This window comes from Beta vulgaris, chromosome 9 (genome assembly GCF_026745355.1).
Source record: "Beta vulgaris subsp. vulgaris cultivar EL10 chromosome 9, EL10.2, whole genome shotgun sequence".
NCBI classification, from domain to species: Eukaryota; Viridiplantae; Streptophyta; class Magnoliopsida; order Caryophyllales; family Amaranthaceae; genus Beta; species Beta vulgaris.
The window spans coordinates 6080850-6099743 of record NC_079210.1 but is presented as its reverse complement, the minus strand read 5'-3'; the positions used below and the strand labels follow the sequence as shown (position 1 = coordinate 6099743).

At 38.1% G+C, this 18894-nt stretch overlaps 1 protein-coding gene across 2 annotated transcripts; it reads right to left on the bottom strand.

Moving 5' to 3' along the window:
• Positions 1-647: 647 nt before the first annotated feature.
• LOC104883176 (F-box/kelch-repeat protein At3g23880) lies at positions 648-4881 on the bottom strand. Of its 2 annotated transcripts, none has more exons than XM_010667652.3 (2): positions 4678-4881; positions 648-2071 (listed from the first exon to the last, which is right to left on the bottom strand). In XM_010667652.3, the coding sequence occupies exons 1-2, from the start codon at positions 4737-4739 to the stop codon at positions 961-963; spliced, it is 1173 nt and encodes a 390-aa protein (XP_010665954.1). In that variant the 5' UTR covers positions 4740-4881; the 3' UTR covers positions 648-960. The 2 variants fall into 2 exon arrangements, with proteins under 2 accessions (XP_010665954.1, XP_010665955.1); XM_010667653.4 differs by having other exon boundaries at positions 648-2089; positions 4678-4877.
• Between the last annotated feature and the right edge of the window lie 14013 nt (positions 4882-18894).

Below are 18894 nucleotides of genomic sequence, written 5' to 3'. Positions count from 1 at the left end.
GTATAGGAATCCAAATTCAAACTCTTTGGGACTCGAAGTATTTGAGCTGAATTTAAACTCAATCTTTGTACCAAAACTCCTAAAAATACAATATAGGATTGTTTTCTTTGTTTTTCTATGGACAAATATACTCAAAACTTTAGAATGGCATTAATGGGACTCCCCTCCCACTTTTGTAGGTAATTGCTTTGTTATGTCCTATCACAATTCACACATTACCACTTTTGTAGATTGTGGATCTTCTTATGACAAGGGTGTTTGATACGGTTGTCTACACACAAATTTTGACGATTTACTCTTAGGAAGTGGCGTAGAATTAGTTTCTAAAAGCTAAAGCCTAAACCCCACTTTCACGTGAATTTGAACAATCAACAGCACTTTTTCTCTATGGTAAGGAGGGTTTTTGCCTTAGCCCTTAGTGGGTAAGGCTGAAAGTGGATGTTGATGTTCATGGCTTCATATTAAGACAAAACAAGAATTAGTCTCTTGTAGAAAATATATGATAACAAATTCAAAATTTTACATCAATTTAAGCTGACTAAATAATCCATTCAAACAAAGCTGATCCACCACACAATTTCAGGGAAATGAAGTAATAGTTTGTCACAGAATATGACTGGATGCATTTGGTCAATACAAGCATCAAATAAGTCTGTAATATAAGTTCAACATCTCCATTAGAAAGTAGAAAAACAGTTCTAGATTCAACATTTTACAACAGGTAGTTTCAAAAACAGTTCTAGATTCAACATTTTACAACAGGAAGAAAACTACGAACACGCATACATATACACACAAACCCAAAAGAACTTAAAATTTACACATATTATCTTCATTAGCAGGTTTGAAGCTACAACTGATCATGATAATTATCCTGAAGAAGTTTTGGATACTGAGTAGCCATTCCATGCTTTATATTTCTTCGAATCGCTTCATCATCCAACGTTAAACATGTGAATTCTAGGGAACGAATTGTGCATCAACCTTATCTAATAAGACTAGGCTCTCTATGTAAGATTTCATATGAAAACCTCGTATAGAACCCTCAACATGGGTTTTGAATTCCTCAAATTGGTTGGTCTTTGCATTATATAAAACTAACTTCTCACCGATATTTTCTAGTATAACACAGCCATTCCTTCTAAGACTTCTAACGATTGCAAACGTTTCGATGACAAACTGTTTGGCCCATGAATCAGGTGCACCATAATCTTTCATCACCCACAAACAAAGCTTCCCAGACCAGTACCCATTTTCAAAGACAGAGAGCAAGTCACACCATGAGGCGATTGTTAAATCACTAATGTTGGAATTTTGCAAGGTTTTGGGAAGCATCATATCTATGAATGCCTCAGTTTTTAAATCAAACCCCACAATTAGTTTGTTGTATGCCAACCAATGAATAATTCCATTTACATACGCTTGGCGAGTATCAAGCACAGGGATTGAAGTAGACTCACTAAGCCCCCAACAACATGAGCTAAGTCTAAAAATAGCAATTGAGGCCTCAACTTGGAGAGCTTCAAAATCAGGATTCTTACGGTACACAATCTTGATAACCTTGTAATCATTGCTAAAGGAGTCAAAGCCGAAACCAAAAACTGATCTCCCCAAATAAGTTGATTCAGCATCTAGTTCGCGTTTGGGAAGGGTTAAATATCTCCTAATCACAGGATTCCATAAGATTAAGGTATCTGTTGCTTCAACAATATCATCTGACAAGCATACTAGTCCATTCACAGAACCCAACATTCTAAAGAAATCATTATGTTGACTCACAAATGGGAAATCAATTGTCATGATCTCATCCAAATTTTCATTATCATGGCACAGTTTATACCTCACCTTTTTGTTTGCATTACCAAAACTTCGCAGCAGGACATGATACTTTTTGGCCTCGTTGTTCTGGTAAACATGCGCCAAGATGAATTTCGGACTGATAATAAGGGAATTCCAAGACCAACAAACGCACCTGCATCTGAGCAAAGACTTGGCTGGCAGCCTTAATAAAATTTCCTCCAGCAGATCGTTGTGTAACATCCTTGATGCCATCAAATCTTCTAAGTTGTTGCTGCAAGTAAAAGATCACCTGGAACATGTGTGAGACCAAGGAAACTAAAAAGTCTTTCTCAATTTTGAACAAATTACTACTGAGATATGATCAACACAAACTATTAACAATTTAAGTTTCTCAAATGGCTTCAAATCAAATCCGAATATCAAGTAAAGACAGTCAGTCTTACTATCTTAGGATGTCCGAAATAATTTATGATCACTTATTACAATAACAAAGATATTCCATACATAGTAGCATCATTTCATAAGCGTGATTGAACCACCCTTATATTCCCATCTAGAACATATAAAATCTCTTCACCGTCAGTTTAATCAGTTGATCTTGTCGCGTCTCATCAAACTTACGAGCTTTTACTAGCAAAATCTGCCCTTCTTAGCAGACTATTTAGCATCCAACATAGAAGTTTCTACCGTTTAATACAAAGTATTTCCTGACTCTAATGGCCAGTTTGGTAGTCTATAGTATAGTAATAGTATATGATGCTAATGATATTGTAACAGTGTGCGTTATGCCAATTCTCATAGTCTCAGAAGTTCTATCCTAGAACAAGTTATTTTGTTCATAAATACTACTTTTTAAGTGAGGAAAATAATTGTTACAACAAATAATAGACAACTTAATATTAAGTGAATGTAAATAGAATCTAGAAGATTACAACAATATCTCACCAATGACTCTTCCCTCATGGGGGATTTGAAAGGTCAGATACATAGAGCATTATTCTATGATGATGAAAGGCTGTTTCTTATATTACCTAATAAAAAAAGGGTTGTTTCCCTTTGACTCTAGATAAGAATATATATACAGAGAACATCAGAACACTACAATTCAAGATCAAAGAAAGTTAGGGAAATTACATTTGGTACCACTATATTATTTTTATTTTATTTTTTTATAAGGAGAGAAAACTTAGGAAGACCCTTCAATCAGGGGACCAACCTAAAACATCCTTGCGGATGAATGGTACCACTATATTTTGGCCGTTTTTATGTGGTATCTTAATTTTTTTTAGATTTTATATAGTACCACTGTACCGTAACATTTTGTTAAAGAAAACATTAGTTTTGGCTCTTGGGTTAAACAGGGTTAGTAGTTTGCCTCGTCTACGTGTCTTGTGCATCGAGAATAGTTCAGTTAAGATTTGAAAGTCATTTTGGTTTTTATGGCTCAAAATTGAACTCGAAATTGGAGAAAAACGACTAGAACCTCATTTTACTTGTCATAAAATGCCTACTTTTTTTTTTTACCTAATTGAAGCTTAAATTTGATCGTTAAAGACAAAAATGACTCCCAAAACCTTAATTACGCAAAATTAGACAAACTCCTAATTTTATTTAACCCCCAAACTAATGTTTTAGTTAACATAATGTTATAATAGAGAATAAGTCCAATCTATAATAGTATCATATAAAATCCAAAAATAATTTAAATATCAAATGAAAAGGTCAAAAATACAGTGATATCAGGTGGGATTTGCCAAGAAAGTTTCATCTTTGCCTCCAATTGTTAGAATCATAGACTACTAGATTACCGATACTTTTCAACAATCTTGTTGCGGGTCACCCAGCAAAACACTATCCTGGACCCCATATAAGGAGCTAAAGTTACCAAAATATCCCAAAAGTATTTAAGCATTGTAAAGAGTTTAGAAAAAAGCCATATATATAACCCGCTTTTTTTTTTTTTTTTTGAGGAGAATATACCTCGTTTATTTCAAAATACTTATTACACTATCTTAAAATAAAAATATCACATTATTTGCTACATACTATAATATTTCTTTTTATCCAAAAAATCTAAAATACTCTCAAAAATTTGTGGTCCCCACTTTGTTTAAAAAATACTTCTTTAATTAATGTTTTCTTATTAAAAAAGTGATGGCATCCCACATTCCTCTATATCGTTATCTAAAACTTTTCCCTTTCACTATGTATTAAGTAGTTTGAAACGAAGGAAGTAGTACACTATCCAGTATTTCCTACACTCTTACCAAGAAGACCTATTTCGCTCTTGGTTCCCAAAAAAACCCTCTCGAACACTATTTGTTCCCAATCGTTATTCATTCATCATACACTTGGGTATACCATATGTATGGTATATGCAAAATTAGTTTATGCTCATTTGAAACGTTCCTTTTACGTATGTATTTTGGTTCATTTAGATAATTTTAAATGAGTAATAAGCAAATAATAGCCTACATCCGAGTATATATATGATATAATTTGTACGTTAGGGATTGGGAACACCTCATACACTCAGTGAGATAATAAAAATGGCAAACTAAAACATAGCCAAAAAGTTAACCCAGAAATTTAATGTGAAAAAAAAGAATTGGAACCCGAAGAGATTCAACCATACCAAGTTACCAACAACCACCTTATCAACCAATATTATAAAACCAACCAATTTTATACAGTCTTTAAACCCAGAATCATGCATAATCTAAGTTAGTTATCACAAAAAATTATCATAAAGTTAAGTATAATGATGAATTCATAAACTTCATACAATATCAATCTCAAACTGAAATGAAAATTAACAACAAGATATGCAAATACTTAAGAAATAAACAAAATAAATGATCAAAGCAAGAAGAGCACCTGAATAACAATATGGGAACAAATTGAAGCAGCAGAGTTTCTGGGTTGTGTAAGAAAATCATAAACTGTATGTTGTGATATATTGCTAAGAATATGGGAACAAATTGAATTATAAAAGTGGTATGTAACAAATAGTCAACTTTATTCTTTATGTGTTTGTTACTTAAAGTTAAAGGCAGGCCAATGTGTGTTTGTTAATTGAAAAGGGGCCGTCCACTATATATCGTCCTACACAGGGAACACGTAGAGAGAAACTTTCGCCATGTCTATCCATAATTTTCAATGTATGTACGTCATCTGTGTAGAATGTTTCTGTCCCAAAATGTTTTTAGATTTTTCTTTAGAAGAGCCACAACTTGGAGCCAGTAGTAACACTATAGGTGGTGTTAACTTAATAGTATAAGTTTTTTCTTTTGGAATTATTGACCGACATGACATGAATCAGCAATTCAGCATCAATTAAAGTGGGTGCATAAGGTAGTATTAAGTGAAACATTGGGCGTGTCTAATGACATATAACCATAAATTTTGTTGAATTTTAGAATTTTTTTATCTTTTTGGTGATGGTAAGTCAATGGTGGGAACTGGGAAGTCAGTACTCGGTGTGTTCTCCTCTATACTTATCTGAAGTGAATCTCTAATAGATTTAACACTCCTGTTTTTACCTTATACTGTATTTAGATTTCATTGGACTTTTTTTTTTGGTAAACAGAAGTGGTAAGGAGCCCACTAAGGTCATAATGGGCCACATACATGAGAGTAAGGGGAAAGGGTAAGGGGAATCCCTACCCTCAAAGTGTCTCTAGTGGGCAATTGAACCCCCAACCTTGAGGTTGGAAGGGTGCTCTCCTTACCACTAGACCAATTTGTAAGAATGGTGCCTTGAATGTGTTCGTCAAAATGCGTCAAAAACGAGCTTCTAGGGTACCGCCCGATCGGGCCCATGATGAATTTGAGAACAACTGTTTTTGTGAAGACGCCCGATGGCATCGGGCTAGGTCGCCCGATCGGGCGAGCTCGCGAATTACAACTGCACAAGTCTCGCCCGACCGGGCGCGCAACAAAACTGGGATTGGTAAAATACTGCCCGATCGGGTGCCCAGTAAACGCGAAAACGCGTTTTTCTGACGGGAGTATAAATAGGTTATTTATATCTACTTGTTTATACTACGAAATTTAGTCTAATTCTCTCTGTAATATGGTTTTCCTCATATCAATAAAATATTCTCTCTCTCTGCCATGGACGTAGCCAAATTGGTGAACCACGTACATCTGTTGTCTGTTTTTCATTATTGGTATCAGAGCTTTGTGTTCGATGTGGGTGAGAAAGATGTCTGGGATGAATGTGAAGATTGATAAATTTACTGGGAGGAATAGTTTCAGTCTGTGGCAAATCAAGATGCAGGATTTACTGAAGCAACAAGGGTTGTGGGCGCCGTTGACACAGAAGTCAACAGATTCAGTTACCGCTGAGATGACCGCTCTAGAGGAGAAGGCTCATTCAACGATTATGTTGTGTCTGGCAGATGACATAATCACTGAGCTCGCGGAGGAGGAAACCGCATCTGGTCTATGGCTGAAACTATAGAGTTTGTATATGATAAAATCTCTAACCAACAAGTTGCTTTTGAAGCAACGTCTGTTCAGTCTGCGAATGCAGGAAGGTATGCCTCTTAGGGATCATCTAGATCAATTAAATACAATTTTGCTAAATTGCGTAATATTGATGTAAAGGTGGAAGATGAGGATGCCGCTTTAATCCTGCTTGTTTATTTACCTATATCGTATGAAAACTTTGTGCAATCGTTCATTGTTGGTAAAGATTTTGTGTCCCTAGAAGAAGTCAGATCATCTTTGCATACTAGGGAATTGCGCCATAAGGCATCTGGTGGTAATACAAGTACAGATAATCAGTCTTCTGGGTTAGTGGCCAGTAGTAGTGGTAAAGGACATGGTAAAAAGAATTTTAAGAAATCTGAAAATTCTAAAGGGGGTCCTAAACCTAATGATGTCTGTAATTACTGTAAATAAAAAAGGGCATTGGAAAAAGGAATGTCCTAAAAAGAAGCATCAGGAGAACAAATTTGGGTCTGGTTCTGCTGCTGTTGCAACAGAAAATCTGAATTATGAGGATGATCTTGCTCTAGTTGCTAATGATCAAATACATTGTAGTAATGTGTGGGTTCTTGATTCTGGAGCGTCGTGTCATATGAGTCCTCGCAGAGAGTGGTTTACTAATGAGCAAGTAAATGGGGGTAATATTTCAAAGGCAAATAGTGCAGCCTATAAGACAGTTGGAATATACTCTATCAAGATTCGGACTCATCATGGTACTTTCTGCACTTTGAAAAATGTTAGGCATGTTCCATAGATGACTAAGAATCTGATTTCACTTAGTCTATTAGACAGTAAAAGGTTCAGTTTCAGAGGTGGTGGTAAAGTTGTATATGTCTGCAAGGGTTCAAAGGATGCGTTGAAGGGGGTCAAGTGTGGTACTTTGTATATTTTTGCAGGGTTCTACTCTCTCAGATTCAACTGCTGCTGCGTCGTCTGAAATTCAGAAAGGGGATATGACCAAGCTATGGCACATGAGACTTGGTCATATGAGTGAGAGAGGAATGCAAATCCTCTCCAAAGCTTATCTTCTGGGTGGCCATAGGGTCACAAACCTGGAGTTTTGTGAGCATTGTGTTTTTGGAAAATTACATCGTAGCAAGTTTCCTAAAGGCATTCATAGAACAAAAGGTACTCTGGATTATATCCACTCTGATTGTTGGGGTCCTTCACGCGTGGAGTCTTTAGGAGGTCACAGGTATTCTGTTTCATTCGTAGATGATTATTTAAGAATGACTTGGTTAATTGTCATGAAGTTAAAAGGTGAAGCTTTCAAGAATTTTAAAGGCTACGAAGTGATAATGGTCTGGAATTTTGTCTGTCTGAGTTCGACGAGTTCTGTAAGTATGAAGGGATTGCTAGGCATCACACTGTTAGAAATACACCATAGCAGAATGGTGTAGTAGAAAGAATGAATCAGACACTTTTGGAGAGAGCTCGGTGCATGCTCTCTAATGCTGGCATGACTAACAGACTAAGGTTCTTGGGAGAAGCCGTCAGTACATCATGTTATCTGATAAATCGTGGACCTTATTCTGGGATCAATCTCAAAACACCATATGAGATGTGGTCAGGTAAGCCTGCAGATTACTCAGATATGTGAGTTTTTGGCTGTAATGTTTACTATCATGTGAATGAAGGTAAGTTAGAACCAAGGGCTAAAAAGGGAGTGTTTGTGGGTTATGGAGATGGAGTAAAGGGTTATAGAATTTGGTCTCCGTCTGAGGGACGGGTTATACTTAGTAGAAATGTTGTCTTTGATGAAAATTCTATGTTTAATACTACTGTGACGTCCATTGTAGTATCAGATAATGGTAGTGTTGATAAACAGGTGGAGAAGCAAGTCACTCATGATGAGAGTGATGACTGTCAACGCATTGGTTCTGAAGAACCGTCATCTTCCATACCAAGTGAGGAGGCACCTAGCCTAGCTCGGGAGCATCCTATACAGACAAGTTTTGGGAAACCTCCAAACATATATGGTTTTGAAGATATGGTGGCTTATGCACTGCAGGTTGCTGAAGAGGTGGATGTTTATGAGCCATCCACATATAGGGAGCAGTTACATGACGAGTCTACTCATTGGCTTGCTGCAATGGGGAAGAGATGGATCACTTCATAAGAACGAGATTGGGAGCTTGTGTCTAAGCCTTCAGGAAGAAAAATTGTTACTTGCAAATGGGTTTTCAAGAAAAATGAGGGGATAACATCTGAAGAGGGGGTCAAGTATAAGGCTCGACGGGTTGCAAGAGGGTTCACATAAAGACAGGGTGTAGACTACAAAGAGATCTTTTCACCTGTTGTCAGACATACTTCCATCAGGGTGCTACTAGCAATAGTTGCACATCAGGATTTTGAGCTTGAGCAGCTAGATGTAAAAACAGCTTTCTTACATGGAGAGTTGGAGGAGGAAATATATATGGCTCAACTAGATGGGTTCCAGGTTCCAGGAAAGAAAAACAGTGTTTGCAAGTTGAAGAAGTCCTTATATGGGCTTAAAGCAGTCTCCAAGGCAATGGTACAAGAAGTTTGACAGCTATATGATGAAGCTAGCTATAACAGGAGCTCATATGATTGTTGTGTGTATCAAACAAGCTGACAGATGGGTCTTTTATCTACTTAGTGCTATATGTGGATGATATGTTGATAGCTCAGGAACAAGTCGAGTTTCAGAAATTGAAGGAACTTCTCAGTGCTGAATTTGAAATGAAGGATTTGGGTGCAGCAAGGAAGATTTTGGGATGGAGATTTATAGGGAGAGGGCTCAGAAGAAACTTTTCTTGTCACAGAAAGGTTACATTGAGAAGATATTGTCAAGGTTTGGCATGTAAATAGCAAAACCTATATATACTCCAAGTGCTTCAAATAGTCACTTGTCTGTAGCTTTTGCACCTAAGTCTGCTGAGGAGAAGGAGTACATGAGTCGGGTTCCGTATGTTAGTGCAGTAGGGAACTTGATGTATGCTATGGTTTGCACTAGGCCGGATCTTGCACATGCAATTAGTATGGTTAGTAGGTTCATGGGTGATCCTGGTAAGAAGCATTGGCAGGTGGTCAAGAGGATCTTTCTGTATCTTAGAGGTGTTAGGTGTGTGATCAATGAGAGAACCGGATATCCACTCCAAGGCACGGAAACTACGCTTTCCTATTAGTTTAATTTCGCCCCTCTAGGATCACCGGGTTAACACGAAATAACTAATGAGATACAATGGAGAGAAACAATCCACTTAGATGATCTTCTAAGTGAATCAAACAAGAACTTGTGTTTTGTGTTTGTGAAGAACACTCAAGAGAAGATTGCAAGTTTTCTCTTAAGCTAAGCAAGAAGTATTTGAGAGAGTATAGAATAGAAAATTCTGATTTTCTTCTAACCCTTCACTCATAGGAATCCCAAGGTTTATATAGGAAGAATAAACCTTTCATTGACTAGGGAGGTTAATCACATAACCCCCATCTTAATCACATTGACTAGAGAGGTTAATCACATAACCCCATCTTAATCACTCATCAAAGGTCTTTAATCTACTGATTAAAGGACCTTAAAAGTCATTAAAATGATCAACAAAGCATCACAACGGATATAAAACGTCGAGGCAACTTTTCGCATTCCAAGGCAGAAGACACGTCGCGACTCGCGAAAAAGCTCGCGAGTCGCGAGGCGCTGGTCGCGACCCGCGACGCCTGTCGCGACTCGCGACGGGCCACTGGTCGCGACTCGCGACGGTTGTCGCGACTCGCGGCCAGTCTTCTGTCTCCCTTGGTTTATCAATGCGTTTTGCCACTTGATGCACTCTAGTCTTTTGCATACTAGACCTCCTCCTCTTCTAGTACATACCCTTATGAGTTTCAAACCCATTACCCTATAAATGTTCCAACAATCCTCCTCCCATTTATAGGGTAATGTTGAAAAGTTTTTAACTTGCTATAAATCGCAAACACACATGTTCATGCATCATGGAAATATCTAACGATTGAATTTCCATTTAGTAAAAGTAATCTTTACAATAATTTAGATCATAATGATAGACAAAGCTTTGAATCATATAACCATTACAAATTATTGAAGTTACTAATACACACAAACATAAACTAGGTTCTTAAAACCTCCGACACCTATGAAGCCTTGGTGTCCATATCCATTCATAAGCATTCCAAGTCAAGCCTAAGACTTGATGAAGCGGCCAAACTTCTAGCTTACATAGGTAAATCTTTCCGGACATGCTCCTACAATTGAGCACCTTATCAAAGATTTATTAAGAATAAAATTCAACCTCTTTATCATTGTAGCAACAAGCACTAACCTCGGGATGTATTAAACAAGTGCTCCCAACCTCTTAGAGAAGTACTATCCTCCTTGAATTTGAGATCTAACGTTGTATTAGACATCAAATAGAGTTTTCCTTCACCATAGGTTGATCAATAGGCTTAAGACCCATCCCTTTGTTCATTTTGTTCACTAGTTCCCTTGACAACGGTTTTGTAAACGTATCCGCCAAGTTCAAACTAGACCGAACAAAATTAATAGTTATACAACTATTCCTTATCATTTCCCGCACATAGCTATGTCTAACTCCAATGTGCCTTGACTTGCCATTGTAGACTTCACTATATGCTTTAGCTATGGTTGATGCACTATCACAATGGATAGCAAGAGGTGACATTGGTTTCACCCATAAGTCCACCTCACTCAACACATTCCTTAGCCATTCCGCTTCTTGGCAACAAGAAGCCAAAGCAATGAATTCCGATGCCATAGTGGAATCCGTTATACATGTTTGCTTCTTGGAAGCCCATGAAATGGCACCTCCTCCAAGAAGAAACACCCAACCACTAGTGGATGAATAATCTTCCTTATTCGAAATCCAACTAGCATCCGAGTAACCTTCTAAGATAGAAGGTTCTCTATTGTATGTTATGACATAATCCAAGGTCTTATTCAAGTACCTTAACACTCTTCTCAATGCTTGCCAATGCAACATACTAGGATTACTAGTATACCTACTGAGCTTGCCAATAGCAAAGGCTATATCCGGCCGAGTGCTAGTCATAGCATACATCAAGCTTCCAATTAAGCTTGCATACTCCAATTGTGAAATTGGAGTACCACTACTCGGAACCAAGTGAATACTAGGATCCATAGGAGTAGCAAAATGAGTCGAATTTGACTCATTATACCTCTTGACCACTTTCTCAATATAATGAGATTGTGATAAAGAAAACGACCCTTTCCCTCTTATTATTCTAATACCTAGAATAACATCCGCTTCACCCAAATCTTTCATGGAGAAGCTAGAGGAAAGGAAGACTTTGGTCTTTTCCACTTGTTCCAAATCAGTCCCAAAAATAAGCATATCATCAACATATAAGCAAATTATAACTCCTTTACCGTTATTATCAAATTTGCTATATACACACTTATCGGACTGATTTATTTTGAACCCACTAGACAACACAACTTCATCAAATTTTTGATGCCATTGCTTAGGTGCTTGTTTAAGACCATACAAAGATCTAACTAATTTCAAACTTTAGTTTCTTGACCTTTAACCACAAACCCTTCAGGTTGATTCATGTACACTTCCTCCTCCAATTCACCATTAAGAAAAGCAGTTTTTACATCCATTTGGTGAATTACTAGACCATGAATCGCAGCTAATGCTATCAATAGTCTAATAGTAGCTATTCTAGCTACTGGAGCATAAGTATCAAAGTAATCGATACCATATCTTTGCCTAAAACCTTGGACCACTAACCGGGCCTTATGTTTTAGTATGGTTCCATCGATTTTCTTTTTCCTTACAAAAATCCATTTACAACCTAGGGGTTTGCAACCGGGAGGTAAATTAGCTAAAATCCAAGTGTGATTACCCATTATAGAATCCATTTCATCATTCACTGCCTCTTTCCAGAAAGCAGAATCATGAGACTTCATAGCCTCATCAAAGGACCTAGGATCCTCCTCCATATTGTAACAATATGAAATTTGAGTCGAAATTGACTCCCTTGACCCTTCAACTAAATATAGTTGAAAATCCGGTCCAAAAGATTTCTCTTTTCTAATTCGTTTACTTTTCCTAATTTCCGGTGTTGTAGTATCATGATCATTTGAAATGTCATCTACAACATTGGAACTAGTACTAGGTATCATGTCCTTTGGTCTTGGAATCGATGAGAATCTAGTCTCATCAAATATTGCATCCCTTGACTCTATCACGGAGTGAATAGAGACAAAGTCATTGGGCTCAATGACATAAAACCTATAGGCTTTGCTATGTACCGCATAGCCTATAAAAATGCAATCAATTCCTTTTTCACCTAAAGTTTTCCTTTTAGGTTCCGTCAATTTGACAATTGCCCTACAACCCCATACCTTAAGGTAATTGAGATTAGGCTTTTTATTACACCAAAGTTCATAAGGGGTAGTCTTATTCCTTTTATTAGGAACTCGATTTAAAATGTAACATGCAGTTAAAATTGCATCACCCCAAAAACCGTCATTAAGACCCGAATTAGAAAGCATGTGTTAACCATTTCTTTTAGGACCCTATTTTTCCTTTCCGCTATACCATTACTTTGAGGTGAGTATGGGGCGGTTGTTTCATGAATTACACCAATGGAACTAAAATAACTTGGATTATAATATTCACCACCCCTATCCGTTCGAAGTCTTTTAATCTTTTGATTAAGTTGGAGTTCCACTTCGATTTTAAAGGTCTTAAACTTTTCTAGTGCTTCATCTTTAGTAAATAATAAATATATGTAACAAAACCTTGAAAAATCATCAATAAAAGTTACAAATATTTTTATTTCCTAAAGAAGGTGAACTATGAAAGTCACACAAGTCACTATGCACCAATTCAAGCAATACCGTTTGTCTAGTCACACTAGGATAAGGATTTTTTGTAATTTTATTTAGCACGCAAGTGTGACACTTCTCTAACTTTAAATCGAAAGGAGGTATAACCCCATTTTAGACATGTCATATAATCTACGATAATTCACATGACATAAACGATTGTGCCATAGAGAAGAAACATCAAGCATGTAAATAGAACTAGTACCAATTTTATTATCAATACTAAATTTAAACATTCCATTACAAAAGAAACCTTGTCCAACAAAAATACCACCCTTGGAAAGTACAAATTTATCCGACTCAAAAACAACTTTAAAACCATACTTATTCAAGAGACCTCCTGACACAAGATTCTTCCTAACTTCCGGTACATACACAACATCCCGGAGAGTTAAAGTCTTTCCCGAGGTTAACAACAATTCTACTTGGCCTATGCCTCTAGCCTTTACCGTAGAATCATTCCCCTATACAAGATTGGACCATCATCCAAATCTTTCAAAGACTTGAAGAAATCCTTGTTATTGCACACATGTCTAGAGGCTCCCGAATCTATCCACCAAGAATCATCAACCTGCACACACATAATTTCAGAAATCATAGCAACAAAATGCATTTCTTCAATTACATTAACATGTGCATTGTTACCTTGGTTTTGAACAACACTAGGTTGTGTGTTCTTTGTCTTCTTCTTGTTGTTAGAAGGACAATCCCTCTTAAGATGAGGACCATTGCATATCCAACAAGAGAGGGTCTTCCTCTTCTTGTTTGCAACATTGGTTTTGTTATGTTGTTGTTTTGTTTGTTGGATTTCTTGGTCTTACTAGACCCACCAACCTCTACCAAATTAACGGTAGATTTAGGAATACTAGGAGTAGTATCCTTAACCCCATCTTGAGCCCGGATCCCCTCTTCAATACGAAGATGAGTTCCTAATTGCTCCATGGACATGTCTTCCTTTTTATGTTTTAAAAGATGTTTTGTATCTTTCCAAGAATTTGGTAATTTGTCAATGATTGAGGCAACCGCAATTGCCTCATCCATCACCATACCATGTGATCTTATTTGGTTCAAAATATGATGAACCTCATGGAATTGCTCCATAATAGGCCGATCATTAGTCATTTTAAAAGAATTAAAATTACTAACAAGGAATTTCTTACTTGAAGCATCTTCCGAAATGTACTTGGCCTCAAGAGCGTCCCAAAGTTCCTTTGCACTCTCCACATTTTGGTAGAGATCAAACAACGGGTCGGTGAGAGAGTTGAGAATATGACCACGACAAATGTAGTCATCATTCTCCCACTTTATCCTCTTCCTAGTAGTCTCAAGAGGCTCTTCCTCTCCATCTTCCGGGAGTGGTGGCATAGGAGTTGATAACACATACACCACATTCAAGGCGGTCAACAAGAAGTGCATCTTCTTTTGCCACCTCCGATAGCCCACCCCCTCAAACTTATCCAACTTTTGGAAGTTCATAGTCATGTCCTTGAGTGATTGAGCCATATCCGGAAAAAGAGAAAATTAAACTAATAGATTGTTAGGTGTGTGATCAATGAGAGAACCGGATATCCACTCCAAGGCACGGAAACTACGCTTTCCTATTAGTTTAATTTCGCCCCTCTAGGATCACCGGGTTAACACGAAATAACTAATGAGATACAATGGAGAGAAACAATCCACTTAGATGATCTTCTAAGTGAATCAACAAGAACTTGTGTTTTGTGTTTGTGAAGAACACTCAAGAGAAGATTGCAAGTTTTCTCTTAAGCTAAGCAAGAAGTATTTGAGAGAGTATAGAATAGAAAATTCTGATTTTCTTCTAACCCTTCACTCATAGGAATCCCAAGGTTTATATAGGAAGAATAAACCTTTCATTGACTAGGGAGGTTAATCACATAACCCCCATCTTAATCACATTGACTAGAGAGGTTAATCACATAACCCCCATCTTAATCACTCATCAAAGGTCTTTAATCTACTGATTAAAGGACCTTAAAAGTCATTAAAATGATCAACAAAGCATCACAACGGATATAAAACGTCGAGGCAACTTTTCGCATTCCAAGGCAGAAGACACGTCGCGACTCGCGAAAAAGCTCGCGAGTCGCGAGGCGCTGGTCGCGACCCGCGACGCCTGTCGCGACTCGCGACGGGCCACTGGTCGCGACTCGCGATGGTTGTCGCGACTCACGGCCAGTCTTCTGTCTCCCTTGGTTTATCAATGCGTTTTGCCACTTGATGCACTCTAGTCTTTTGCATACTAGACCTCCTCCTCTTCTAGTACATACCCTTATGAGTTTCAAACCCATTACCCTATAAATGTTCCAACAAGAGGTACGTTAGATATTGGTCTGGTCTATGGAGGTGATATGGCATGTTTAGCTGCAGGATATTCTGATTCTGATTATGTTAGAGAAGTGGATGGTAGAAGATCTATGACTGGTTATGTGTTCACTCTTGGTGGTTCTGTGGTAAGTTGGAAAGCAACTTTGCAGCCTACTGTAACTTTGTCTACTACTGAGGCATAGTATATGGCCTTGACGGAAGCAGTTAAGGAGGGAATCTAGTTAAAGGGGTTAATTAGTGGTTTGGGTCTACATCATGATCAGACAACTGTGTATTACGACAGCTTAAGTGCGATGTGTTTGGCCAAGGATCAAGTCCATCATGAGAGGACTAAACACATTGATGTCAGGTATCATTTTCTGAGAAGTGAGACAAGAATTAAGGTGAAGAAGGTAGGAACTGCTGATAATCCTGCTGATATGTTCACCAAGCCGGTTCCGCAGAGTAAGTTTCAACATTGTTTGGACTTACTCAATATTCGTGATTGTTAGTTGCCCTCTTGGGGCAATTCTGGAGTGCTTAGGGACAAATCTGTTATGGTTGTCTTTTGGGAGGAATCTGGTGTTGGGAGATTATGGGCGTTGTGATCAATGCATCTGGTTTTCTGGTTATTGTGAGAGGATTCAAATCAAGGTGGAGATTTTGTAAGAATAGTGCCTTGAATGTGTTCGTCAAAATGCGTCAAAGACGAGCTTCTGGGGTACCGCCCGATCGGGCCCGTGACGAATTTGAGAAAAGTTGTTTTTGTGAAGACGCCCGATGGCATCGGGCTAGGTCTCCCGGTCGGGCGAGCTCGCGAATTACGACTGGGCGACTCTCGCCCGACCGGGAGCGCAACAAAACTGGGATTGGTAAAATACCGCCCGATCGGGCGGGTGCCCGGTAAACGCGAAAACGCGTATTTTCTGACGAGAGTATAAATAGGTTATTGATACCTAATTGTTTATACTACGAATTTTAGTCTAATTCTCTCTGTAATCTGGTTTTCTCATATCGATAAAATATTCTCTCTCTCTGCCGTGGATGTAGCCAAATTGGTGAACCACGTACATCTGTTGTCTGTTTTTCATTGTTTTGCATTCTTTATTTGTTTCTTTCTCACATCTGTCATAACAAAATTATTGCTTGGTAGGCCTCATTGGACTTGATCAAACCTGCTGATTAGATCTAATCAACTCTAAAACTTTCTTTTTAAGATAGAGAATACACTCTAAGTCAATGGACACACCAAAATTGAAGTTGTTGTTCCCCTCTACTCTAAAATATAAAATTTATTTGGCATTATTCATTCATTTAGTTTTTTTAATTTTTTTTTTTTTTTTGACATCGAAGAATTGTGCATTGATGAAAAACAAAGTTACAACCTAAACTAAAAAACAACCAAATAAACATAAAAACTAAAATGAGCGGTACTCGCTCTTACATAACAAGAGCAAAAACAGAAATAACATAAACTAAAATAAAGCTGCTCGATCTGGTGGATGACGTTTCTTCTGGTGGATGACAATCGCCAGAATCCGGATAAAAAGAGGAGGAGAGAGCTGATTTCACGAGCGGGGTAACTAGGTACCAGCGAGATTATGAACTCGCAACAAGACCAATACCAGTGACCTTCTCTCACCTGGAATTTGATGGTCGAGTTTGTACCCTTCTGGAAGGGTACTGCAGGCTTCTCCGGTGAGGAGAAGCTCAAATAAGTTGACATGCTGTAACCCCAATTGAGAAATTGGGGGACCGTCTTCAGATTTCGTTTTGTCAAGGTAATGATAAATGAAATCATTACCAAGCGAGAATGAAATCTAACCAGAGTTAGATCTCGAAGAACCATCCGATTACGAAAATCGGATAAAACAAACCCCAACCATGAAATCGCTTGCCACATAAACCCTAACCAACTACAGACACCGATTGATGTAACAATTACCACCACCATAATAGTAAAAAAACCAGACTAATCCAACCAAAAAACCTCGACAATAAAATCAGTAAACTAAACTGAACGTGGGTAAGGGGACGCACCTCAAAGAGCCAGGGGATGAACGACCGACACTACACTAAGGGGGAGGGGAAGCCAACCACCGTGATAAACACCCGACTCAGCAACACTAAAGGGGAAAGGGGGAGGGGAAGCCCTGTAATTTTACCTTTTCTGGATACAACACTAAGGGGGGAGGGGAAGGGGAAGCCCTGTAAACTTATTGTTGCCTTGAAACGACGCTATGGGCGGAAGGGGGAGGGGGAGGCCCAAATAAACCGAACAACTAGGGGAGAGGGAGACACTAACCACGAAACTGGGGGGAGGGGGAGGGGGAAACACTGACCACGAAACAGGGGAGGAGGGGAAGATGATGGCGCTGTGAATAAGAGAAGATGCGTCCGCGAAATGGTGGTGGAGAGGAGGCTGGAGGGAGCAGCGACGACCGGAAAACCTCGACGGCGAGACGATGAGGCCGACGAAAGCGAAGAAAATTGACAAAAGCGAATAAACGCGACGAAAGCCGATGGAAAAAGGTGAGAAAAACATCAAAACCAACAGAAAAACGAAGTAAAAAACAACGAAACTCGCCGGAGATCCGCCGGAAACCTAAGCGGCGCCGGATCTCCGGCGAGTTTTAGGGTTAGGGGTTTTTGTTTTTGGTTATAGAGAGAAGGCAGAGGAAAACAATTTTAGAGAGAGAGTAATAGTGGTAACTAATGCATACGTCCATTCATTTAGTTGTTGCTGCTTGAAAATATGGATAAACTGAAATTGATTTTTGTTTTTGTTTTAATTTGTTTTTTGAAAGGTATCACAAGTGAAAGCAAATAATTTTGTGAAAGCAAAGGAGTAGTATTCGGTTTCAAGATATCTTGAGTTTGGGTGCTTTCTTTTAGCTGAATTTTGCTTAACATATTGACATACTAAAGTCATATCACCTAATCAAACATAACCTAAGGTCCACTAAATAGTAGTCAGGAAAGTCAGTATCGAATCCAGAGGGAGAAAGTTATACTATTGTATTTGAATTCTAATATTATACTAACTAAATCAGATGAAAAGAGTTGTTTACTGAACTAAGTAAATAACATAATCAAATACGAGGGAATGAATCAATTAATAGAGAACTAAAATTGTGGATCATTATGCATAAACTTCAGGAAATCAGAGACGAATGACAATTACCTGACAATTCAATTTATCTAGGGCACATGTAATTTCTCTCGAATATTACCTCTCTCAAAGATCACCTAGCCGCTCTCACATGGTCAAGGATCACTCTGCCTAATGATTGAAAGCATATACGATGTCTCTCCTCTCGAAGCAGATTCAGTATTGCAATAGTAGAAATACAAATCAGGCCTAATTTATAAATCTAGCATGAATGATTGAACCGTAGGAAACAATTGAATTCGAAGGTAAT

What these genes read in the sequence shown, in the direction of transcription:
- LOC104883176 (XM_010667652.3), bottom strand. Translation starts at nt 4,739, where the DNA reads ATGATTTTCTTACACAACCCAGAAACTCTGCTGCTTCAATTTGTTCCC. An exon ending in GTTCCCATATTGTTATTCAG is followed by an intron (nt 2,072 to 4,677) that starts GTGCTCTTCTTG and finishes TTTTACTTGCAG; the next exon opens with CAACAACTTAGAAGATTTGA.